At 39.7% G+C, this 20,128-nt stretch overlaps 2 protein-coding genes across 8 annotated transcripts in view; both read right to left on the bottom strand.

Annotated features, from left to right (window-relative positions):
• Positions 1–13,413, bottom strand: part of SCAI (suppressor of cancer cell invasion) — a 133,420-nt gene extending 120,007 nt beyond the window's left edge. For 3 of the 6 annotated variants that reach the window (XM_059073078.2, XM_067040101.1, XM_067040105.1), the window contains exons 1-2: positions 13,276–13,413; positions 12,521–12,565 (exon numbers count right to left, since the gene is read on the bottom strand). In XM_059073078.2, coding sequence (XP_058929061.1) covers positions 12,521–12,565; positions 13,276–13,328 — 98 coding nt within the window. In that variant the 5' untranslated portion in view covers positions 13,329–13,413. Of the gene's footprint in view, positions 1–64; positions 90–8,932; positions 9,289–12,520; positions 12,566–13,055; positions 13,103–13,275 lie in introns of those variants that run through there. The other 3 variants (XM_067040100.1, XM_067040103.1, XM_067040104.1) reach the window with 3 other exon arrangements.
• A 3,606-nt stretch (positions 13,414–17,019) lies between these two features.
• Positions 17,020–20,128, bottom strand: part of PPP6C (protein phosphatase 6 catalytic subunit) — a 36,976-nt gene continuing 33,867 nt past the window's right edge. For both annotated transcript variants that reach the window (XM_067040741.1, XM_059073153.2), the window contains exon 7: positions 17,020–19,710. In XM_067040741.1, coding sequence (XP_066896842.1) covers positions 19,462–19,710 — 249 coding nt within the window. In that variant the 3' untranslated portion in view covers positions 17,020–19,461. The remainder of the gene's footprint in view (positions 19,711–20,128) is intronic.

Genomic DNA, 20,128 nt, shown 5'->3' with positions numbered 1-20,128 from the left:
ACAAGATGTGGGAGGGGTGTGTGTGCGTGTGTATACATATAGATAATAAGGAATTGGCTCACACAATTATGGAGTCTGAGAAGTCCCAAGATCTGCAGTCGACCAGCTGGAGACCCAGGAGAGCCGATGATATGGTTCCAGTTTGAGTCTGAAGGCCTGAGAAACAGGAGGGCTGATGGTTTAAATTCCAGTCTGGGAGCCAGCAGCCTTGAGATCCAAGTAGAGCAAGGTTTTCAGCTCTCATCCAAAGGCAAGGAGGACTGAGGTCCCAACTCAAGCAGTCAGGCAGGAGGAGTTCCTTCTTACTCAGCCTTTTTGTTTGAGGTCTTCAACTAATTGGATGAGGCCCTCCCCATGCAGTCTGCTTTACTCAAGACTACTTATTCAAATGTTAATCTCATCCAGAGACACCTTAACACACCAGGAATAATGTTTGACCAAATATCTGGGCACCCTATGGCCAAGTCGACAGATAAAATCAGACATCATCACAGCTTACTTGACTCTGATTTGCCTACTCTTCCCAGACAACCAAGAAGGGGTTGAAACAGAGTTCAAAATCTGGTGACAGGTACCAGGCAGAGGAAAACTGACCCCTTCACTAGGCAACTACCTTTTGGCTCTTCCCTTAATAAGAGTGAACATGAGCAGGGGACTACCTCCCAATCTGTGGGACAAAAGACCAGGGAGAGAGCAAAGACTCTGAAGATGATGACATGCAAATGGCTGGAGATTCAGTTATTAGCACAGGGACACATCACTGCCTGAAAGTAAACTGTCCTTCAATGCCTTTAATCAAAAGACAGCTGCTTCCAAAACACACACATGCACAGAGCACATCTGAGACCTCTCCAGAAGGAGAAAAAGCTTAGCCAGAGATTGAGCCCTTTGGGTACAATGGACCAGTGCTGGAAGAAAGGAGACGCTCTTTAAAAAAAAAAAAAAAATCACGGGCTCACATAACTCAGACCTTGTGAAACCAGAATAATAAGTCAAGCTGTTGGAGAGGGACGTAGTCACCTCAAGGCTCAACTAATGTAGGACTCCCTTCCAAGCTCACTCATGTGGTTGCTGGCAGGCCTGGCTTCCTTAACATGTGGCCCTCCTCATAGGCTGCCTGAGTGTCTGCACAGCATGGCAAGGGTTGCCTTGCATCATGGCAGGTAGCCTCCTCCAGAGGGAGTGAGGAGAGGGAGAGAGAGAGAGAGAGAGAGAGAGAGAGAGAGAGAGAGAGAGAGAGAGAGAGAGAGAAAAATACCCAAGATAGAAGACAAAGACTCCTTATAACCTGATCTGGGAAATGACATCTCATTATTTCTGTATTCTCTTCCCTACAAGTGAGTCACTAAGTCCACCCCACACTCAAGAGGAGAATTAAGCTCCATCTTTTAAAGAAAGGAGAATCAAAGAATTTGTACACAGTTCTTTAAAACCACCACAGGGACTAAAAGAATTATTGAGGGGGAAAAAAGAAAAAAAAAAAGTAGCTGGGTAAGTTATTAAGACATCAATGGATGTTTTATTCTCACTGTATTCCCCAATTCCCAAGAAAACAGTCCTTGCCTCAAGGGAGGTTTGTGTTTGTTTTCTGAAAATGTGAACTCCTTGAGGAGATTATCTGAGGGAAGGGTAGAAAGATAGTGCCTTTGAGGGCAGAAAGGTAGAAACTAGAAGAAAAAAGGGGGTAATTTAACTGGGAAGAGGAAGGAGAGCTTTGGAACTCACAAAAAGAAGGGCCTTGCAATACCACCTCCTAGCAGTGTTCTAGATAAAGGACAAGTGACAAGTCTTTACAGGGAAAGTCTTTACAGGGAAACGGGTATGTATTGTACCTGGGAAAGCTGAAACCTCTGCACCAGAATCCCCATACCTGACAAAGATTCTTGTGCCTCAAGTCAGCTGTAACTATTAGAGCCACCAAACACCAAGGACCCACACCCTCTTTGACAACATGCTTACCAGGCACAGCCACAGTGGGCGTAAAATAACCTTCCACCCTTGGGCTTCCCTGGTGGAGCAGTGGTTGAGAGTCCGCCTGCTGATGCAGGGGACACGGGTTTGTGCCCCGGTCTGGGAAGATCCCACATGCCGAGGAGCGGCTGGGCCCATGAGCCATGGCTGCTGAGCCTGCGCGTCCGGAGCTGTGCTCCGCAACGGGAGAGGCCACAACAGTGAGAGGCCCGAGTACCACAAAAAAAACCAAAAAACCAAAAAAACAAAAACCTTCCACCCTTCTCCTGGTTCCTCACAAGCCTCTCAGATTCTTGTATAACCCTAAGGAGGGGTAGATGCCCATTCTTAATCCCTGAGATTGAATTTTTCATCAGTTTGATAGGACTGGGGGGAGAGGGGGTGTCCCAAGGTTCGATTTAACTTCATTTAAAATAAAAAATATATATAGTAACATTTCATGGTTACCTGATATCGTGAAATAAGATTCATACTGACTATATGGTCAATTAATTCCATACCTTATGGATATCTTTTACAATTCACTAATCTTGGTGGTTTCAAAAAAAGTTCCAAACAAGTTGCTCCATCAAAATATTAAGATTTTTCCATCACCAATATATTACTCCCAAATTTTTCCAGGCTTTACTCTCCTAATACATAGAATATTTAGCAATTAATTATATATCCATGTGTATCTGCCTGGGTTTGCTACCCTCTCTGAAAAAATCCTGGCCTTGGACTTCCCAGGTAGTCCAGTGGTTGAGACTCCAGCCTTCCACTGCGGGGGGCACAGGTTCAATCCCTGGTAGGGGAAGTTCCGCATGCCGCGCAATGCGGCGGAAAAGAACAAAAAAATCCTGGCCTTGTGGGAAAGCCATCCATTTAAGTTGGGGATTCACAATTTCCATAAAAAAGAAAAATCAATTCTACCACATAATTCACAAGTCACTTACCTGCTCTCTCAATAGATCCAACCATAACCAGCACTGCAGATTACCTATACTTCAGGATCTTGACCTAAAATACGTCCTAATTGTGTGCTATTCAACCTTTATAAAAAACCTAAATAAAAAAATACATTTTTGGTAGATTATGAAAGAACACAGTATATAATCCATTCTTCTGGATTTGCTGCTTTCAAAACTACTTTTCGGTTATACAATTCTTTCTTTCAGATATAGATTCTCAGGATATAAAACAGATAGTTAGAAGCAGAAGATGCTAGAATAGATAGGTCTCCTTGGAGAATGGCCGATTCTAGGCCTAAGCAGAAAACATACAAGATGTGTCTGGAATACCCTTTCCAACAAGGAAGCTACCAAAGTCTACTGGAGTCGTGTCAAAAAGACCCAAGAGCCAATTTAGAAGAGACTTCCACTGGTCAATATGAACATCAACATGAAAAATAATCAAGCTGGATGGAAATACATTGCATACGTTTAAATCCACGAGTTGATAATATTATTATTAATAAAAGAAAGAAAGAAAGCCAGTCACCTTTGGAGCATGCTAGGAAACCAATTCATATTGTAATCTGCTATAAAAAAAAGAAAGGGGTAGGGGGATAAGCATTTATCCTGCTTTTCCTTCTACAAACGGTACCTAAGGAAAATTTAACAGTCAATGAAAAACAGATCAGTTGCCAAGGAGCTGGGCGTGCAAGGAGGATGTGACTGCAATAGGACAGCAAAAGCAAGTTTTGGGGGTAATGGAAATGTTCCTTACTCTTCTTGTAGTGGTGGTTATAGGAATCTATACATGTGTTCAAATGTCATGGAACCGTCAATTTTCATGTTAATTTTAAAAAATTAAGTCAACAAGGGAACTTCTCTTTATAAAAGCACTCCAGCTAGTAATGAAGAAGGAATGAAAGATTTAGAATGTCACCATTTGTAACCTCAAATGAAATTATAGACACATTACTATGAGTTCCTTACAGCAAAAAAAAAAAAAAAAAAAGAGGGCTTGATGGAACTACACACCACTCCTATTAAGTATTCTTTCAAAAACAAACAAACAAAACCCAACAAAACCTGAATCTCATCAAGTCTCTAAAACTAGTTCTAACTACAAATTTATAAGACACACAGGGAATACAGAAACATGGTAAATGATACCATGCGGAGAGAGTCAGCAATATTCAGACTGTGGAATAACTGGTCAGTGGTTGCCAGTTGGTCAGTGGAGACAGAAGGGATTTTGGGGGAGTGATGAAAATGGTTTTTATTATGATTGTAGTGATGGTTATACAACTGTGTGCATTTGTCAAAATTCAGAAAACTGTACATAAATAGGTAAGTTCCATTATTATAAATGTTATCAATATAAATTATACCTCAACATTTTAGAAAATTAAAAATTCAGATTGTGGGAAACTCTTAATAAGAAGCATGCTTTCTTTAACAAATAAACAGCATGGGGGAAAAAGACAGAGTGGGGAAACTATAGATTTTTTTTTAAAACTTAAGATCTAATCAACAAATTGCCAGTTCTGAACCTTATGTGGATCCTGATTTCAACAATTTTTTAAAAAATGATTAGTCAACTGTGGATATCTGAACACTGATGAGATATTTAATGATATTAAGGAAATACTGTTAATTTTCAAGTTATTGTTAATGGAATTGCGGTTATGTTCTTTAAAAGAGTCCCTATCTTTCAACAATACATACTAAAATGATACAGATGAATAATATGTATAGAATACACTTCAGGTGGAGCATGTGGATATATAGGTGAAATGGGAATTGAGCTGGTAATTGTTCAAGCTGGGTGATAAACAATTCAGGTTCACTGTCGTATTCTAAGTTTATCTGTATTTGAAATTCTCCATATTAAAAATATACATACATACAGAAAAGTAGATCTAGAGCCTTAGAGGCAAGCTAGCCTTCTTAACCCTTTTCTGACTACTCCTGGCATTCCAACCCCCAGGGAACCCTTGAATTACTGCCAAGGAACCTCTGGGCTCTTTTTGAACACCGCTGAAAACCACTGCTTGAGCTAGTCTAGGTTTAATTCTTGAATAAAACATTACCATGAAAATACCAAATACTTTGACCATCCTCTCTTGGGCTTCCCCCACCACAGAGTCTGCTTTCACAGAATTAAATTCTGGCATTCTGCCCTAGGTTTTCACCGACACATGCTACAAGAAACAGCTTTACCAAAACCACTGCCTTTCTGTAGGGACACTGCTGAGGCAAACACTACCGCAAAGAAACTCGGCAATATTCCTGTGTTTCAATGTTGATTAGAAGACATTCCCCTAGTTTTCCACATAAGTACCTCCAGAGTCTGTTTCTCACCAAAGAGTGTACTCACTGTATAGAGATCTGTCTCCCAGAGATAAACACTCCTTGTTTGATGACTACCTACAGAAAGACTGCAAAGGACAGATAATACTGCAAAGAGAGATCATCCAAAAGACAAAGCTGTCTGGTTTACTTCCACACCATGTACTGTATGTAACGTTCTATTGCCATCTGCACATTTCACTCAACGTGGTCTCTCTGGGTTATCTCATTCTTTTCCACGACTTGGATCACTAAGTGTTTGCTGTTGACTTCTAAATCCGTACCTCAAGCCCTAATCTCTCTCCTCAGCTCCAGACCCATGTTTTCATCTGCCTGGTTAAAGATGGTACATTGAAGCACTTTACACTCCATATAGCTAAAATAAACTTATACTCTTACCCTTCGGAACTCGCTCCTGGATCTGCTGCCTCAATTAAATGTGCTCCCATCCAACCCACTATTCAAGCTAAAAGCTCCTCAAGATACTGTGAAGAAAAGGAAAAGGCCAGCCAGAGACTAGGGGGAAAAAATCTGTAAAACACATACCTGAAAAAGAAGTTTCAGAATACATAAAGAATTCTTATAACTATTATATAAGAAGACAAAAAACTGACAAAAAATGGGCAAAAGATTTGAACAGGAAACCACAAAAGAAATTATAGGAATGCCAAACAAAAACATAATGATATCACTGCACACCCTCAGAATGGCAAAGGGGGTACATATATGTCCAAATTTATCAAATTGTACATTTTAAATATGTGCAGCTTATTGTATACCAATTACATACCTCAATATAACTTAAAAAGAAAAAGAATGCCAAGCATTGGCAACGACATGGAGCACATGGAATCCCATACATTGTGCTCGTGGGAATGCAAAATAGTACAGCCACTTTGGAAGACAGTTTGGCAATTTCTTAAAAACCTAAACGTGCACTTACCATAAGACCCAGCAAGTCCACTCCTAGGCATTTACTCAAGAGAAGTGAAAACATATGTTTGCACAAAGACTTATTAACTCACATGTTCATAATAGCTGTATTCACACTAGCCAAAAACTAGCAACAAGCCAAATGTCCATCAACTGGTGAATGAGAAACAAACTGTGGTAAATTCATACAATGAAATGCTCCTCAGCAATAAGAAGAAATTAACTACAGTTACAAACAATAACATGAATGAATCTCAAAAGCATTATGCCAGGTGGAAGAAGCTAGACACAAAAGACTATATGCTGAATGATTCACTTATATGAAATTCTATAAAAGACAAAACTATAGTGACAGGAAAAGAACAGCCATGTTCTATATCATACCATTAGAACAGCCATGTTCTATATCATAACTGCAGTGGGTGGTTACACAACCGTATACACTTGTCAAAATTCCTCAAACTGTATACTTAAAATTGGTGAATTTTATCATATGTAAATAATACCTCAGTAAAGCTGATTTTTAAAAACACTGGAAGGAAAGGCAAAATAAAAATACTCAAACTAAGGATAGTCACAGCTATCATTTATTGAGTTCTTAATGTATGTCAGGTAACATTATCATGTATTTTACATTCATTATCTCAATGAATCCTCTCAATAAGCCATTCAGGGACTTCCCTGGTGTCGCAGTGGTTAAGAATCCACCTGCCAAGGCAGAGGACACGGGTTTGATCCCTGGGCCAGGAACAGCCCACACGCCGCGAAGCAACAAAGCCAGTGCTCCACAACTACTGAGCCTGCGCTCTATAGCCCACAAGCCACAACTACTGAAGCCCGCGTGCCACAACTACTGAAGCCCACGTGCCACAACTACTGAAGCCCGTGCACCTAGAGCCCATACTCTGCAACAAGAGAAGCCACCGCAATGAGAAGCCCACGCACTGCAACGAAGAGTAGCCCCCACTCACCGCAACTAGAGAAAGCCCGCACACAGCAACGAAGACCCAATGCAGCCAAAAATAAATAAATAAAATAAAATAAATAAATTTATTTTAAAAAAATAAGCCATTCATTGAATCATCCAACAAAGAGCTACTGAGTACATATTATATGTGAGGCAATGTTCTTAGTGCTGGGAACAGAATAGCAAGGAAAACAGACAAAAACCTCTGTACTCAGGCAGTTTATATGCTATTAGAGGAGAGTAATAATTCTACAAGGTGGGTACTATCATTACCTGCATCTGGCAAATACTTTGTCCAAGAGCCCAAAGCTAGTATTAGGAAGAGCTAGGATTCAAACTCTAATTCAGGATTTCACAACCTCAGCATCACTGACAATCTGAGCAGGACAATTCTTCGGTTCAGAGGTTGTCCTGTATGCTGTAGGTGTCCAGCAGCATTCCTGGATTCTACCCAATAGATGCCCTGAGTTGTAACAACCAAAAATGTCTCCAGACATTGCCAAATGCCCCCTGGGAGAGAAAATCGTCCCTTGTTGAGAACTACTGCGTAATTTCTAAACTGACACCACAGCCCAAACATTTAAAAACATCTTTCTTCCCACAGCTGACAATGGTCCTGAATTCACCTCACCTAAGACTTCATTTGTCAGTCTACATCCCGGCTCTACTCTCTATCATTTCAACAGTCACACGACTGCCAAAATTCACCTTCTAAACCTTCAGACCCTAGATGAAATGTCTGTAGAAACTGCCCTCACTACCAGTATGAAGAATTACTATAAACTCTTTGTATATATACAAAGTCAATTACACCACCTTATTTTTGTGTCTGTCTTCCCCACTAATGTGCGAGCTTTTCCCCAGCAGGGGCCGTATCTCATTCATGTCTATATCCCTAGTACCCAGAACTAGAAAGCATTTGAAGGTTGTTTTTAATTCAATTGTAATCCAAACAAATTACATACATACACACACCCCACAAATCATACAATAAAGCTTTAATTAACATGAATCCCAAACAAATGGGTCTTGCTCCTAATAGGACCTGAAAGGATTCTCTAACTAATAACCCAAACTTTAACAAACATATTTAAACCTTCAGAATTTTCCAAAACCACATAGAGATCAAGTTTCCTTATCTTAAAATTCCTCTCAGTCTAGTACAGTTTGTCAAGGGCATTAAATAGCATCACATTATTTTGGATCACCAAAGCCCCATCCCACACTACCTCCCTCTTACTACCAATGCACTTGTTAATTCAGATGCTTTTACTGAGCACCCCCTCAGTACTAGGGGCTCAAAGAAGAACCAAGGAAGGGAAACAAATGTTTAGTGGTGGGGGTGGAGGGAAGACACAAAGAACTGGTAACCGTGGGCCATGTGGTGCTTATTCAAATTATCTTAGTTTTTCTTAAACTGTCTTATAGTTTGGTCCACTAGGAATGTTCTCAAAAGATAACTCAGCCACTAAACTAATGTCTATCAAAAAGAATGACTTAATAGCAACGATCCTAAAATAAAAATCACATTTTTGGCAACTGTTTCCTAATATGGAATAGGATATACTGTGTAACAGTCAACAACTCTACACAGCAGGCCAACTCAAAGGGATACTTAAGGCTACATTCAGCAATTAATTCACCTTGCAGTGTTCACCAGGAAGCTGTATCATTTGATGTTGAGAATTTTATGGCCACAGTATACAACTCATAAAAACAGCTATAAATAATTTCTGGCTACAACCATTACATCTTCTCTCTATAAACCACCTTTAGAGCTTACCTGGCCATTATTTTTTCTATTTTTAGAGCAATCCCAGACCTGGTTTCTGAAGAAAATCTTGGTCTCGTCCACAGGATCTCTTTAGAGATGTATGCTGGTTGTCCATTCAGGTCAAAATGCTGACTCAATCAGGATCTGACCTCAGACATGCGGAATGTGTGCCCTGATTGGTGCCTGATGCTTACCAAAACTTGATTACAGAAATAATATTCATGGAACAAATTATTCATTCGATAATTCAATCAAACGTTCTCTAAGTGCCAGGCACCATTCTAGGTGCTGAGGATAAGCAGAGTCCCTGCAGCTTACTCATTCCTCCTTATCTCTGAACCAAGCCAAACCATCGGTGAGCAGTATACCTAAATCCAGTTGCTCTGGCTCTTCGGAGGATGTTCACTGGTATTACCTAAACCTGGATTGAGAAGCATTATAAGAAGCAATCTTAAAAAACAACAACAAAAAAACCTTCCTACTATATTTGTCATTGGGTTTATTTTCTCCCACAAAACCAGTGTCCCCATTATGAAAACCAGTGAGAGAAATTTTTCTCTGAAAGTCAAAAAAAGTGTGCCTCTCTTAAACATGTGTTTGATTTTACAGACACCATGAACCTGCAAGTTGAGCTTTATTTTCTTCTTAGCTTTTGTTCTAGGAAACTCAGAGCCAAATATGGAACCTACCTTTGGTAACTGTGCAGTAGCTTCTAGTCTATATACTAACTTTGCCACTGATTTAATTTTATTACTATTCTCTCATGTTTTTTGCCTTAATATCTTTATTTTTAATCCTTCATACTATATATATTTTGAAAAAAAGTGGGAAATAAAAAGTATTTAATAGGTGCTTTTAAACCTAAAATTTACTGTATACTTTCTATGTGCCAGGCACCATACTAAGCATTTTACAACCCTATAATGGTTGAACTATTATTATTTCCATTATACAGATGAAGAAGCTGGGGCTCAGAGAGGTTTATTAACTTGCATATGATCTCACAACTTGTATCTGACAGAGCTAAGATTCAAATTCAGCTCAAACCATTACACCTAGATGTATCTACAGGCTATCATAGGAACAAACAAAGCAAAGAAGAGGAAGGTGAAGGAGAGGGTAGAAAGTTTGCACGGAAGATATTATGTTTGAGGGAAGTCTTAAAGGTGGGGAGCTTGCCAAGGAACAGGGATAAAGTATTCCAGAGAGAAAGAGAAATCATGTGCAAAAACCCAAACATAAGTTCTGGGAATGGCAAACAGGACATACATTTACATTCAGCAATTAGTTCATTGTGAAGTGTTCACCAGAAAGTTAAATCAGTTAATTACTGGACGTTTAGTAGATCCATTATTGAGAATTTGGCCGTTATTGAATACATGGCCACAGTACTCAACTGTGGCTGGAAAGATAGAAGTGAAATAAAGGCAGTCTCTTTTTTTTTTTTAATTGAAGTATAGTTGATTTACAATTTTGTGTTAATTTCTGCTATACAGCAAAGTGACTCAGTGAAACACACATATACATTCTTTTTTTAAATATTCTTTTCCATTATGGTTTATCATAATAGAGGGCAGTAATGATTACGCTAAAAAGTCTGAATTATGTTCAATAAACAAGGGGAACCACATAAGGATCTTAAGCTTGAGAATTACAAGATTAACTTGCACAGTATGTGAATGAATTACAGATTCAAGGTAGGGAACCCAGTCAGGAGGCTACTCCAAGAGTCTGGCAGTGGGGTAATGAAAGTTAAACAAGGACTATCGAAAAGAAAATATAATGCAAGCCATATATGTAATTTTTACTTTCCCAATAGTTATGTTAGAAAAAGTCAAAACAAAAACCACTGAAAGTAATTTGAGTAATACTTTTGTTTAATCCAATATATCTAAAATATTATTTCATGAAGTAATTGACATAAAAATCAGTAATGAGAAATTTGCCATGCACTTTTTGTACTCATCTGAAATTTGGTGTGTTTTTTAATACTTAGATATATGCCTCACTTTGGACATTAAATTTTCATTGGAAAAATTTGATCTGTATTTAGATTTCATAATTTACAGATGAAAAAGCAAATTTACATACCCAAGTTGTTCCAGACACAAACATTTTCCAGTAATTAAATATCGGTTTTAAAATTTAAATTAATTACAATTAACAATATTTATTAAAAATCCAGTTCCTCAGTCATGAGAGCCACATTTTGAGTGTTCCACAGCCATATATGGCTACCACATTGGCCCATACAGGCCTAAAGAGTGACAAAGGAACTTTGGCTGTTGGCACCTTCCACCATCAGCATTTCACATCTACCTACTGTTAAGGTTTACTGTGTATTAACATCAATAACTTAGCAAGTATTAACTATTTCAGTGGTCCTACTGGTCACATCCTCACTATTGTAATTTACTTTCTCTAGGTCAATGCCACATCCATGAAAAAGGAATCTTTGAATGACTACACTGAATTGCTATGTAGTACCTAACACATGGAATGTGCTCAGAAATGCTTGTGGAATGGATGCATGCTCTTCATTACTCAAGGAACAATGCACTTGCTGCAGACTACCTAAGCCCTTTGTTTCTATCTTCCTATAGTTCAACTGCTTATTAGACTCTACGTACAATGAAAACAGAAAAAGCAATAAGAAAACCTATTTTTGGGACTTCCCTGGTGGCGCAGTGGTTAAGAATCCACCTGCCAATGCAGGGGACACAGGTTGGAGCCTTGGACCAGGAAGATCACACATGCCACAGAGCAACAAAGCCCGTGCGCCACAACTACTGAGCCTGCACTCTAGAGCCTGCGAGCCACAACTACTGAGCCCGCGTGCCACAACTACTGAAGCCTGCGCACCTAGAGACCATGCTCCACAACAAGAGAAGCCACCACAATGAGAAGCCCGCGCACCGCAACGAGGAGCAGCCCCCGCTCACCACAACGAGACAAAGTCTGCACACAGCAACGAAGACCCAATGCAGCCAAAAATAAATTAATTAATTTTAAAAAAAAGAAAACCTATTGCTCAATTGTATATTTATTAGAGGCATTATAGTATAATGGTTAAGAGCTTCAGCTCTGGAGTCAGACTGCTGGGATTCAAATCCTGGTTCTATCATTTATGACATGTGTGATCTTAGATAAATGCTCAGCCTCTCTTGTGCCTCAGTTCTCTCTCGTGTTAAAACAGTGATAACTGTGCACATTTCCTTGTGGTGTTTCAAGGATTATAGAAGATAATACAAATAAGCACTTGCACATGGTACCTGGCACACATATGTTCAAAAAACATTAGCTTTTTAAACAGAGCTGGTGAAGAAGTTGAAATTACGGCTAACAAAAAAACTAGGCCTTCTCAATTATCCACATCTCTTTCCCACATAATCTTAGATACCCCAAAAAAAAAAAAAAAGTACAGGCAGTACTTTGAAGTCCTAGAAGACAGAGCTTGCAGATAGTTATATTCATTAAGAAAGGAGCTAAGTAAAAAACTTCATCTACTGACAGTGTATAATTATGCAGTATAGTATAGGTGCAGCCAAGCAAATGGAAAAAAACACGAAGCAAAATTGGGAAGGCATTTTGCCTTACCTGCTTTTCCGTTTTCGAGGTGGTTTCTCCACTGTGCCAGTCAGTCTGCAGACCAAAGAAATAAGATGGTAACTAAAAGTAACATATAAGATCACATCTGCGGGCCCTACTGTGCCAGTCAAGAACTCAACGCACCACCCTCGAGAACTACAGGCTGTCTAAGCCCATACCTGACCTTACAAATGCCTTATGTTCTGTTTCCCCTAAATACCAAGACCAAACGATCCTGGGACTCACCGTTCCCCTAATGTCTGCTTAGCCCAAACCCTGATCTGCCTCCTGGTCTCTCACTTCATCCTCAGCTCCTATTCGTCATAGCCCAGCTCCCCAAAACCACCCACCGCCACCTACTCATTGTCTGCTTCACCACCCCCGCAAGCCCCTCCGGCTTCCCCTTTCCAGTGCCCACCCCCTCCCGACCCGGGCACTGTCCCTCCGAGCCCCGCCCCTCCAGGCCCGGCGCCCCCCGCATTCCACGGCCCCTCCACCGGGCGCGCGCGCCCTGCCCCTCCCGGCCCAGCGCCCCCAGTCTCACCGCTCGGCGCCCCTTCCCTCACACGCCCCTCTCATCCGGTCTGGAGGATGCGACCGCCGCCCAGCCCGCTCCGCCGCCCCTTGGCGCCCCCCGAATTCCCCGCAGCTCGACCGCCCCTCCAGTCTCGGCGCCCCGAATGCTTCACGGCCCCAAGCTGCTGCCCTGGGCCCGCTCCCGCGCCGCATCCCCAACCCCGACCTCCATTCAGCCCCCGCCCCACCTTGGGGCCAGGCGACTCCGCGGCTGCTGGGGCTGCCGGGCTCCTCTGACCATCCGGCTCCTGCTCCGCCGCGGGAGCTGCTCCGGCGGCCGTAGGGCTCGCTCGGGAAGCTGAGGCGGCGGAGGCTGGAGTAGGCGGAGAAGCGGGCGGAGGGCCTCGCGCCTCTGCCAGGCTTGCCACAGGGCCCGCCTCCTCCGCGCCTCTCCTCGACTCCCATTGGCTAGAGCCGTAGTGTGGCCGAAAGCCTGGAGGCCGATTGGACGCTCGGGCCGTCACATCCCGCCACCTAGGTTTGGTTGAGACTGCAGGTGGCGGCGGAGGTGCCTTAGAGACTGCTAACACTGACGGGGAGATCTAAGCGCCACCGTGCGGCCGAAAGTAAAAACTGTATCTCCGGCGCCAGACACCTGCGGCGGGCAGGTTCTTCTGGCTCTGAGTCCTGCATCCCACACACCTGCTGGCGCCCCTCAACACTGCACCACGCCAGGAGCAACAGCTAAGCGCTACAATTTCCCAGACTCCTCTGGCAGGTGCGACAGTGAGGTAAGTCTCCAAACTGAGCTTCATTTTGAACCACCTCATATCCGGTCCCTGACTACATCATGCTGAAATGGTTAAAGCTCACAGATAACACTTCACAGAGGATCCGGCAAGAAAACTGTAAGAATCTACCAACATAAAGTGTGGTTTAGATGCTCAGTCCTCTGCAGTAGAGATCACAAGCTTGGGTGCAGGGTTCCAAGAAAGCAAGAGATTTTTTAAATTACCAAGAAAGGAAAATCAACCCTGCAAACAGAATTGATGCCGTAACCAAAAGCAATGTGTTCGGTTATCAAATGCCTAAATGGCACTGACCCCTGAATGTGTTGCTAACCGTCCTGTGAAACTGCAGATGCTTGTGACTTCTACTCCAGCTAATCAATTTTAAAATAAATTTCCTTGCACTTTTAGTGTTGTGGACAGACCTAAGCATGCAAGACTACCAGCACATAAGCATTATAAATCAGTTACCTTTTCTCTTCTACTTTAACAAGGCCATCCTTGAAAATCAGACATAACTCATTAACATATTAACAAAATTCTTCCTCTAAGGTGGAATCCCCTTCAGTCTTTCCGCAATCCTGTGTAGTTTTTGTTTGGTAGATCCTCGGCATCTATTTGGAGCTGGGAGGAGGCATAAAACTTTCTCTTAAGCTACTTCTGTTTTTATCAGAATACGCTTTTATGCATCAATAATGTGACAGCCTAGAGTTATACACACCAAAAGTTTGGGGACAAATCTCTTACTGATCTTCACAAATGGTAAAAATGAGACTATTATAGTTTTTCATAAAGCCGAATTTATTTGGTGTAAAGGGCTGTCCTTTATTCTGAGATGGCTCTTTTTACATCTTTCCTTCTATAAAATGATGATGGTAAATTGTAATGGGACCTTTAAAATGGCATTGACAAGGAAAAGTTGAACATCTGTTGGCTCCCCAAATTAATATTTTACATAATCCCAAGATAACAGAACCATAAATCCCCTCAATACCAACAAACAATATCCACCTTTATAATCACCAAGCCAGAAAAGAGAGAGAACCTCAGAATCACTTGTCAGAGAAGACTAGGGGAGATGTGGCAGGAGTCCTGGTGGGGAGGATCAACTTATTAGGAGACTAATCTTGAATGTCACTCATTATGTTTCTTAAAATATGAATTAAAACCATCTGCTTGGTTTTCAAGGTCTTTCACAATTGGCCAACGCCTCTCTGATACATGGTATTGTCAATAGAGCTGCAGCTATTAATTTCTTATGCTTTCCCAAGGAGTACCCTCAAGTTTACCTTCATATCACATCCAAGTTCTAGTAATCCCTGCTTCTGTGCTTTTACATGAAATACATGGCCCATCATTCTAGTACACATTTAATTCACACTTCCTCTTTTAAGCCTTCCCCAATTACTCCATCTTACCTCAAACACTTCCTTCTCCAAATTTGTTGTACTTACATAAACTACACTATGTCAGCAATTATATATTGCCTTGGATTATTCTTACTTCCCAACTACACTGAATTTAGGCAAATGATATGTAAGTGGGCTCTCAATAAATGGCAGCTTTGGGCCAGGGACTGGGTATTTTATATGTGCTATTTTTAATCCTGAGATCAACCCTGTATGGCATTCTTATTTTAGGCACAGAATTTTAAGATTCAGAAAACCCAACTTGCTCAGGGTCACAAAGCTACAATAATCAATATTGCTTAAGATGTACTACTCTAGGATGCCCTAAAGGGGTTCACATTCCAGCTCTCTTGTGCAACCTTGGGCAAGTTACCTATGATCTCTAAGTGTGTTTTCCTGTCTGAAGAAAAAAATTTTTTAAAAAGGTAATACAGTCATTGAGCCATAGTAGGGGTGACACAAAATAGGGCATGTACAGCATTTAGCTAAGTGTGCTCAATACAGGTTAGCTGCTATTATTGCCTGGCAGAGCTAGGGTTTTTACCTAGCTTGATCCCAAAGCCTATATTCTTTCCACTATTCCATTGCCTCCATACTGTCTTTTATAACCCATTCCCATTTATATAAAAAAAGTGCTGAGAACAGTGGCTACCCAGGGACTGAGTGGAATATACTTACATAATAATAATTTTTGTTGACACACACACAAAATTCATAAATTTCATGCATTTTTGAATTAAGAAAACATTTGAATGATCCAAGCCAGCATAAGCTTACTATCATGAGTAATATGCCTTATGAAAGGCACATATTCACCAACTGATTAACAAGGAAATAGAAAACTAGTAAGAGGGGAATAGGGTCCTTCTCCAAGCATCTACTGTGTTTGGTTTCATGCTAGAGGACTTTCCAAATGCTTCTTTTTGGTGTTTTACTACTGTATATTTCATCAGCATGACTGCACAGTTTAAATACACAATTGAAAGAGTTGTGATGATATCATGAAGCTGGGTTCTGGGCACTGGATCCAGGATGTAACAATGAATACTGCCTTTAAAGAACTGGAACACTGAAGAGTCAAATGCAGAACAAGAAAAGTTTCACTTCTGTTTACTAGTCAAGCAACTAAGTGAAGGAATAAGCATTTTTTAATTTTTAAATTGTGTTATATAAAATGTTAACTTCTTGTCGGGACAGACTGCATTAGATAAAATTTTTTTGCCAAACTTCCTATAATCTTTTTATTAATTTACAGAGAGAATATAGCACCTTTCATCCAAAGAACTGAAGGTGCTTTACAAACATTAGCATTTAGAAAACAAGTACATTTAAAAATCTGGATTCTTGCTGTTAAATCTCTTCGACTCCAGATACACAATTTTTTTGGAGGCTGATGGAAAGCAATTCCGTTTCTGACAATGAAACAGGCTCAGAAAGAGTTCGGATTTGCTTTCACAGTACAGGCATTTTCCAAAACCTGGTGCTGGGCTTACAAAGCAAAAACACATAAATCTTAATGCAAAGAACAATATTTCAAACCTTATTTCAAAAGTGAAACACAGGGTTTAAGACATCAAAATCTTCCAACAGTTCTAGACATCCAGACAGAGTAGGAGCTGATGCAGGTTGCATATTAAAGATGTGCTCTTGATCCAGGCTTTTTAGGATCACACTCAAATGAACACATTTAGAGTTGTGAGATTTTTCAGGAAAAAGCATTAACCTAGGAAAAGCTAGCCAAGAGCATATCAGGAAAATGAGGAAAGGGGAGTAACTGGCAATTAAAAGTAGACAGTTCTCACTAGAGCCTAGGACATTTTATTAGAAACCAAGTATATCAGAGGCAAATAAAAATGGTTATTACCCCCATTGATACAACATAAGGGATTTTACATTCAACCTAGATACAGGGAATAACAGAGCCTCCTGCCTACAAATCTATGACTTACAAGTATTTTCCACCACATGATTACTCTATATAGTACATAGCCCTTATTTATCAGAGGGATCCAAATATTCCTTTTAGGCTTACAGAGTCCAATACATTCACTCTCTCTTCCCTTTACATGTCTAAAAGTAAAAACTTTTTTTTTCATGCAAAAAGCCATTATTCAGTTGAAGAGAAAAAAATCAGGCAAAACAGAGATGGCAATTAAGGAATGGACAGAGTATTATTGGCACATGCCCAACTAGTGACAAACAAATGCAGTACACCATGACTTAAAAATAAAAGTCACATTACATGGATAACTAAAACAACTACATCAGTCTAAGCTAAGGAGTGTCAAATGGGAAGGAAGGGCTGAGGGTTACCAATTTTATTGGTACAACTTAAAAGCAGAAGAGAGAAAGCACTTAAATACAATTTATGGTAACAGGAAAAAAAATACTGCAGAAAGCTGTTCAAAGACCACACCAAGTTGTCTGCATCATTAATTTCCAGTGTTTCACAATTAGTAAAATACATAGCTACATATCCCTGTAAGATAAAAATACCTTTCCCCCTGAATTACACTGGGGTTAGGGCAGTAAAACAAAGCTACTGACCCAACAGTTCAAGTGTGTGCAGCTAATGTCTTAGCCACTTCTTTCTTACAGCTATACAATTAAAAACTACATAAGGAGCTGTGTGGTTGGAGGAAAAAATCAAAACAGTATTGTGCTCGCTTAATAAAAGAAAAGCCCTGATGAAAAATTATGTGCCAAGAAGCTTAGACTATAAAGATTTTTATTGCATTTTTAGGTAACCTGGAAGTTCTTATCCTGAAGAGGGACAGTTGGTTTTCAAAACTACCTGAACAGATGCTAAAGTGCTTTATTAATTGGCTGGCTTCACAAAGATTTCCTGGAATGACAAAAATTAACTATAGTAGTAAAGGGATACCAACTATTTCATAAAATGGTTAATTCCAGCACCATTTATGACCATAGTCATAAGAGACACTGGAACACTTGTCCTTATTAAGTGGACAGTTGCATATCAAGAACTGATCATCACAACCCTTTGGATATTCAAATTACTTACACAAAGCCGAAACATAGTATCACAGACCTTTACAAAAAAGGACAATTTGGTTTTTTCTACACTTTTAAAAATCTGCTTCAGATTACAGTTCACAAGTACAAGAGTCCTGACTTTTCAACCTTTCCAGTTGCAGTTAAAAAATGAACACTTTCTAAAAGTTAAGGTCAAGTGTTACAGTAAGAATGATTCCTATTGAAAAGTACATATATTTTACTTAATGATACTCATGATAGATTGTAAACTGGATTGATCACATTCTACTCAACTGGTATCAAATGAACACATCAGCATTACAAGTCTTAAATGTTTTTCTATTACTAGAGAGGATATAAACCAAAACATTAATATGGCAGTTATTTCTTTAGGCACAGTTTAGTGATTTTTTTTAAATATATAGTATGGAATTTCAGTTGAAGTTTTAAACTTAATAACCAAAGGGTCAATAACTCTGATTAGGAAAAAAGAAAAAAAGAATAACTTTAAGCTAACAATGTACACTGTTTAAAATTTCTAACACTTTAACCTATCTGGGTTTTATTTAAGATTACTTTATTAAAAAATACAAGGAATCTGAAAAAAGATCAATACAATTATCTTAATGTACAAAGTCATAAGCTGTAGCAGTTTTTAAACTAAAATTTAAAAACACAACAAGGAGGGCAGCCCTTTAGACCAATTTATTTTATATCCATTTAAAATATCATCCAACAAAGGAAAATGAAGTTTACAGCTGGGACAGGTATACATAACTCGAGGCATTTGCAGTCCATCGTGCCCACTGAATAACAACTTTGCTGCTGAAATTTCTTAAAACTTACCGAACTAAAACAAAAGACTGAATAATACAAAAGGAGGAGTATTTCAGTGTAGTCTGTTCTGTCAATTGGCTTTTTTAAAAAAGGAAACATCCCGTTTCCCGTAGACCAGTAAATAAGCAAGAGCTACATGCAGCAGTGTGGGTATTAAGACATTTCTCAAGTCTTCTCAAATGAGTCCAAGGCAGGGATGGGATGGGGGAGAAAACTGATAGAAAAACATTGCTATAGACACCATAACAAACAATAAATTTAGATAATTTAAAATTTAAAAAAAAAGGCAAGAGGCAGCATTTCAGCAGCAAAGTGCTCAATAAAAAGTATATTGTAGAGGGTAATACACAAAAGTTGGGGTAAGAGGGCAGAAAAAAATGGGTCAGCAGGATGGGCGAAGGCCTCAAAGGAAATACGGCGTCGTTGTCCTGGGAGGAATAACACGTTCTGAATCTGGAACTGCCCGGAATAACTTTGGTTCTCTTGTATTTACATCTTTGAAGACCATGATCGAAGCAATATTTCCACAACGATAACAGTAATTAGGAGCAGACCATACTGTTACCAGCTTCTCATCAAACATAAATTTATAGCCTTCATGCACTAGTTGGTGTGCTCTGCAGATGAGCTTTAAGTTGTTGATATGAACAAACTGCAATTTAGAAAGGTTTTGTTAAGTATCCAGCACATTAAAAAAAAAACCTACATATATAAGAAAATAAGCATTTAAATAAAGTAAAAATCCTGTAATTACTAAAGCTCTCCTGATTATAGAATCCATTCTACAGTTATCCCCACTAATTTCTGTAAGTTATAGAGCCACTTTGGCCTGAGTTATAGAAATCATAGTAACATAATTAGTTAGAAATTTCTGAAAGAAAAGCATTCTGTAAGTGCTATCAGATATGAAACAAAGTTTTTATGGTTTAATAATAAATATATTACTATCAATATCTATCATTTACTGAGGCTTTAGTATGGTTCTTACAAAATTCTGAAAGAGATTTATTATCCTTCTCTTGAAACTTCAGGAACCAGAGGCTCAGACAGGATAAATCTAGCTCTCTGAC

Source organism: Kogia breviceps, chromosome 8, assembly GCF_026419965.1.
Source record: "Kogia breviceps isolate mKogBre1 chromosome 8, mKogBre1 haplotype 1, whole genome shotgun sequence".
In the NCBI taxonomy this organism is placed as follows: Eukaryota; Metazoa; Chordata; class Mammalia; order Artiodactyla; family Physeteridae; genus Kogia; species Kogia breviceps.
The sequence above is the reverse complement of the archived record's forward strand: the minus strand, read 5'-3'. Positions and strand labels throughout refer to the sequence as shown.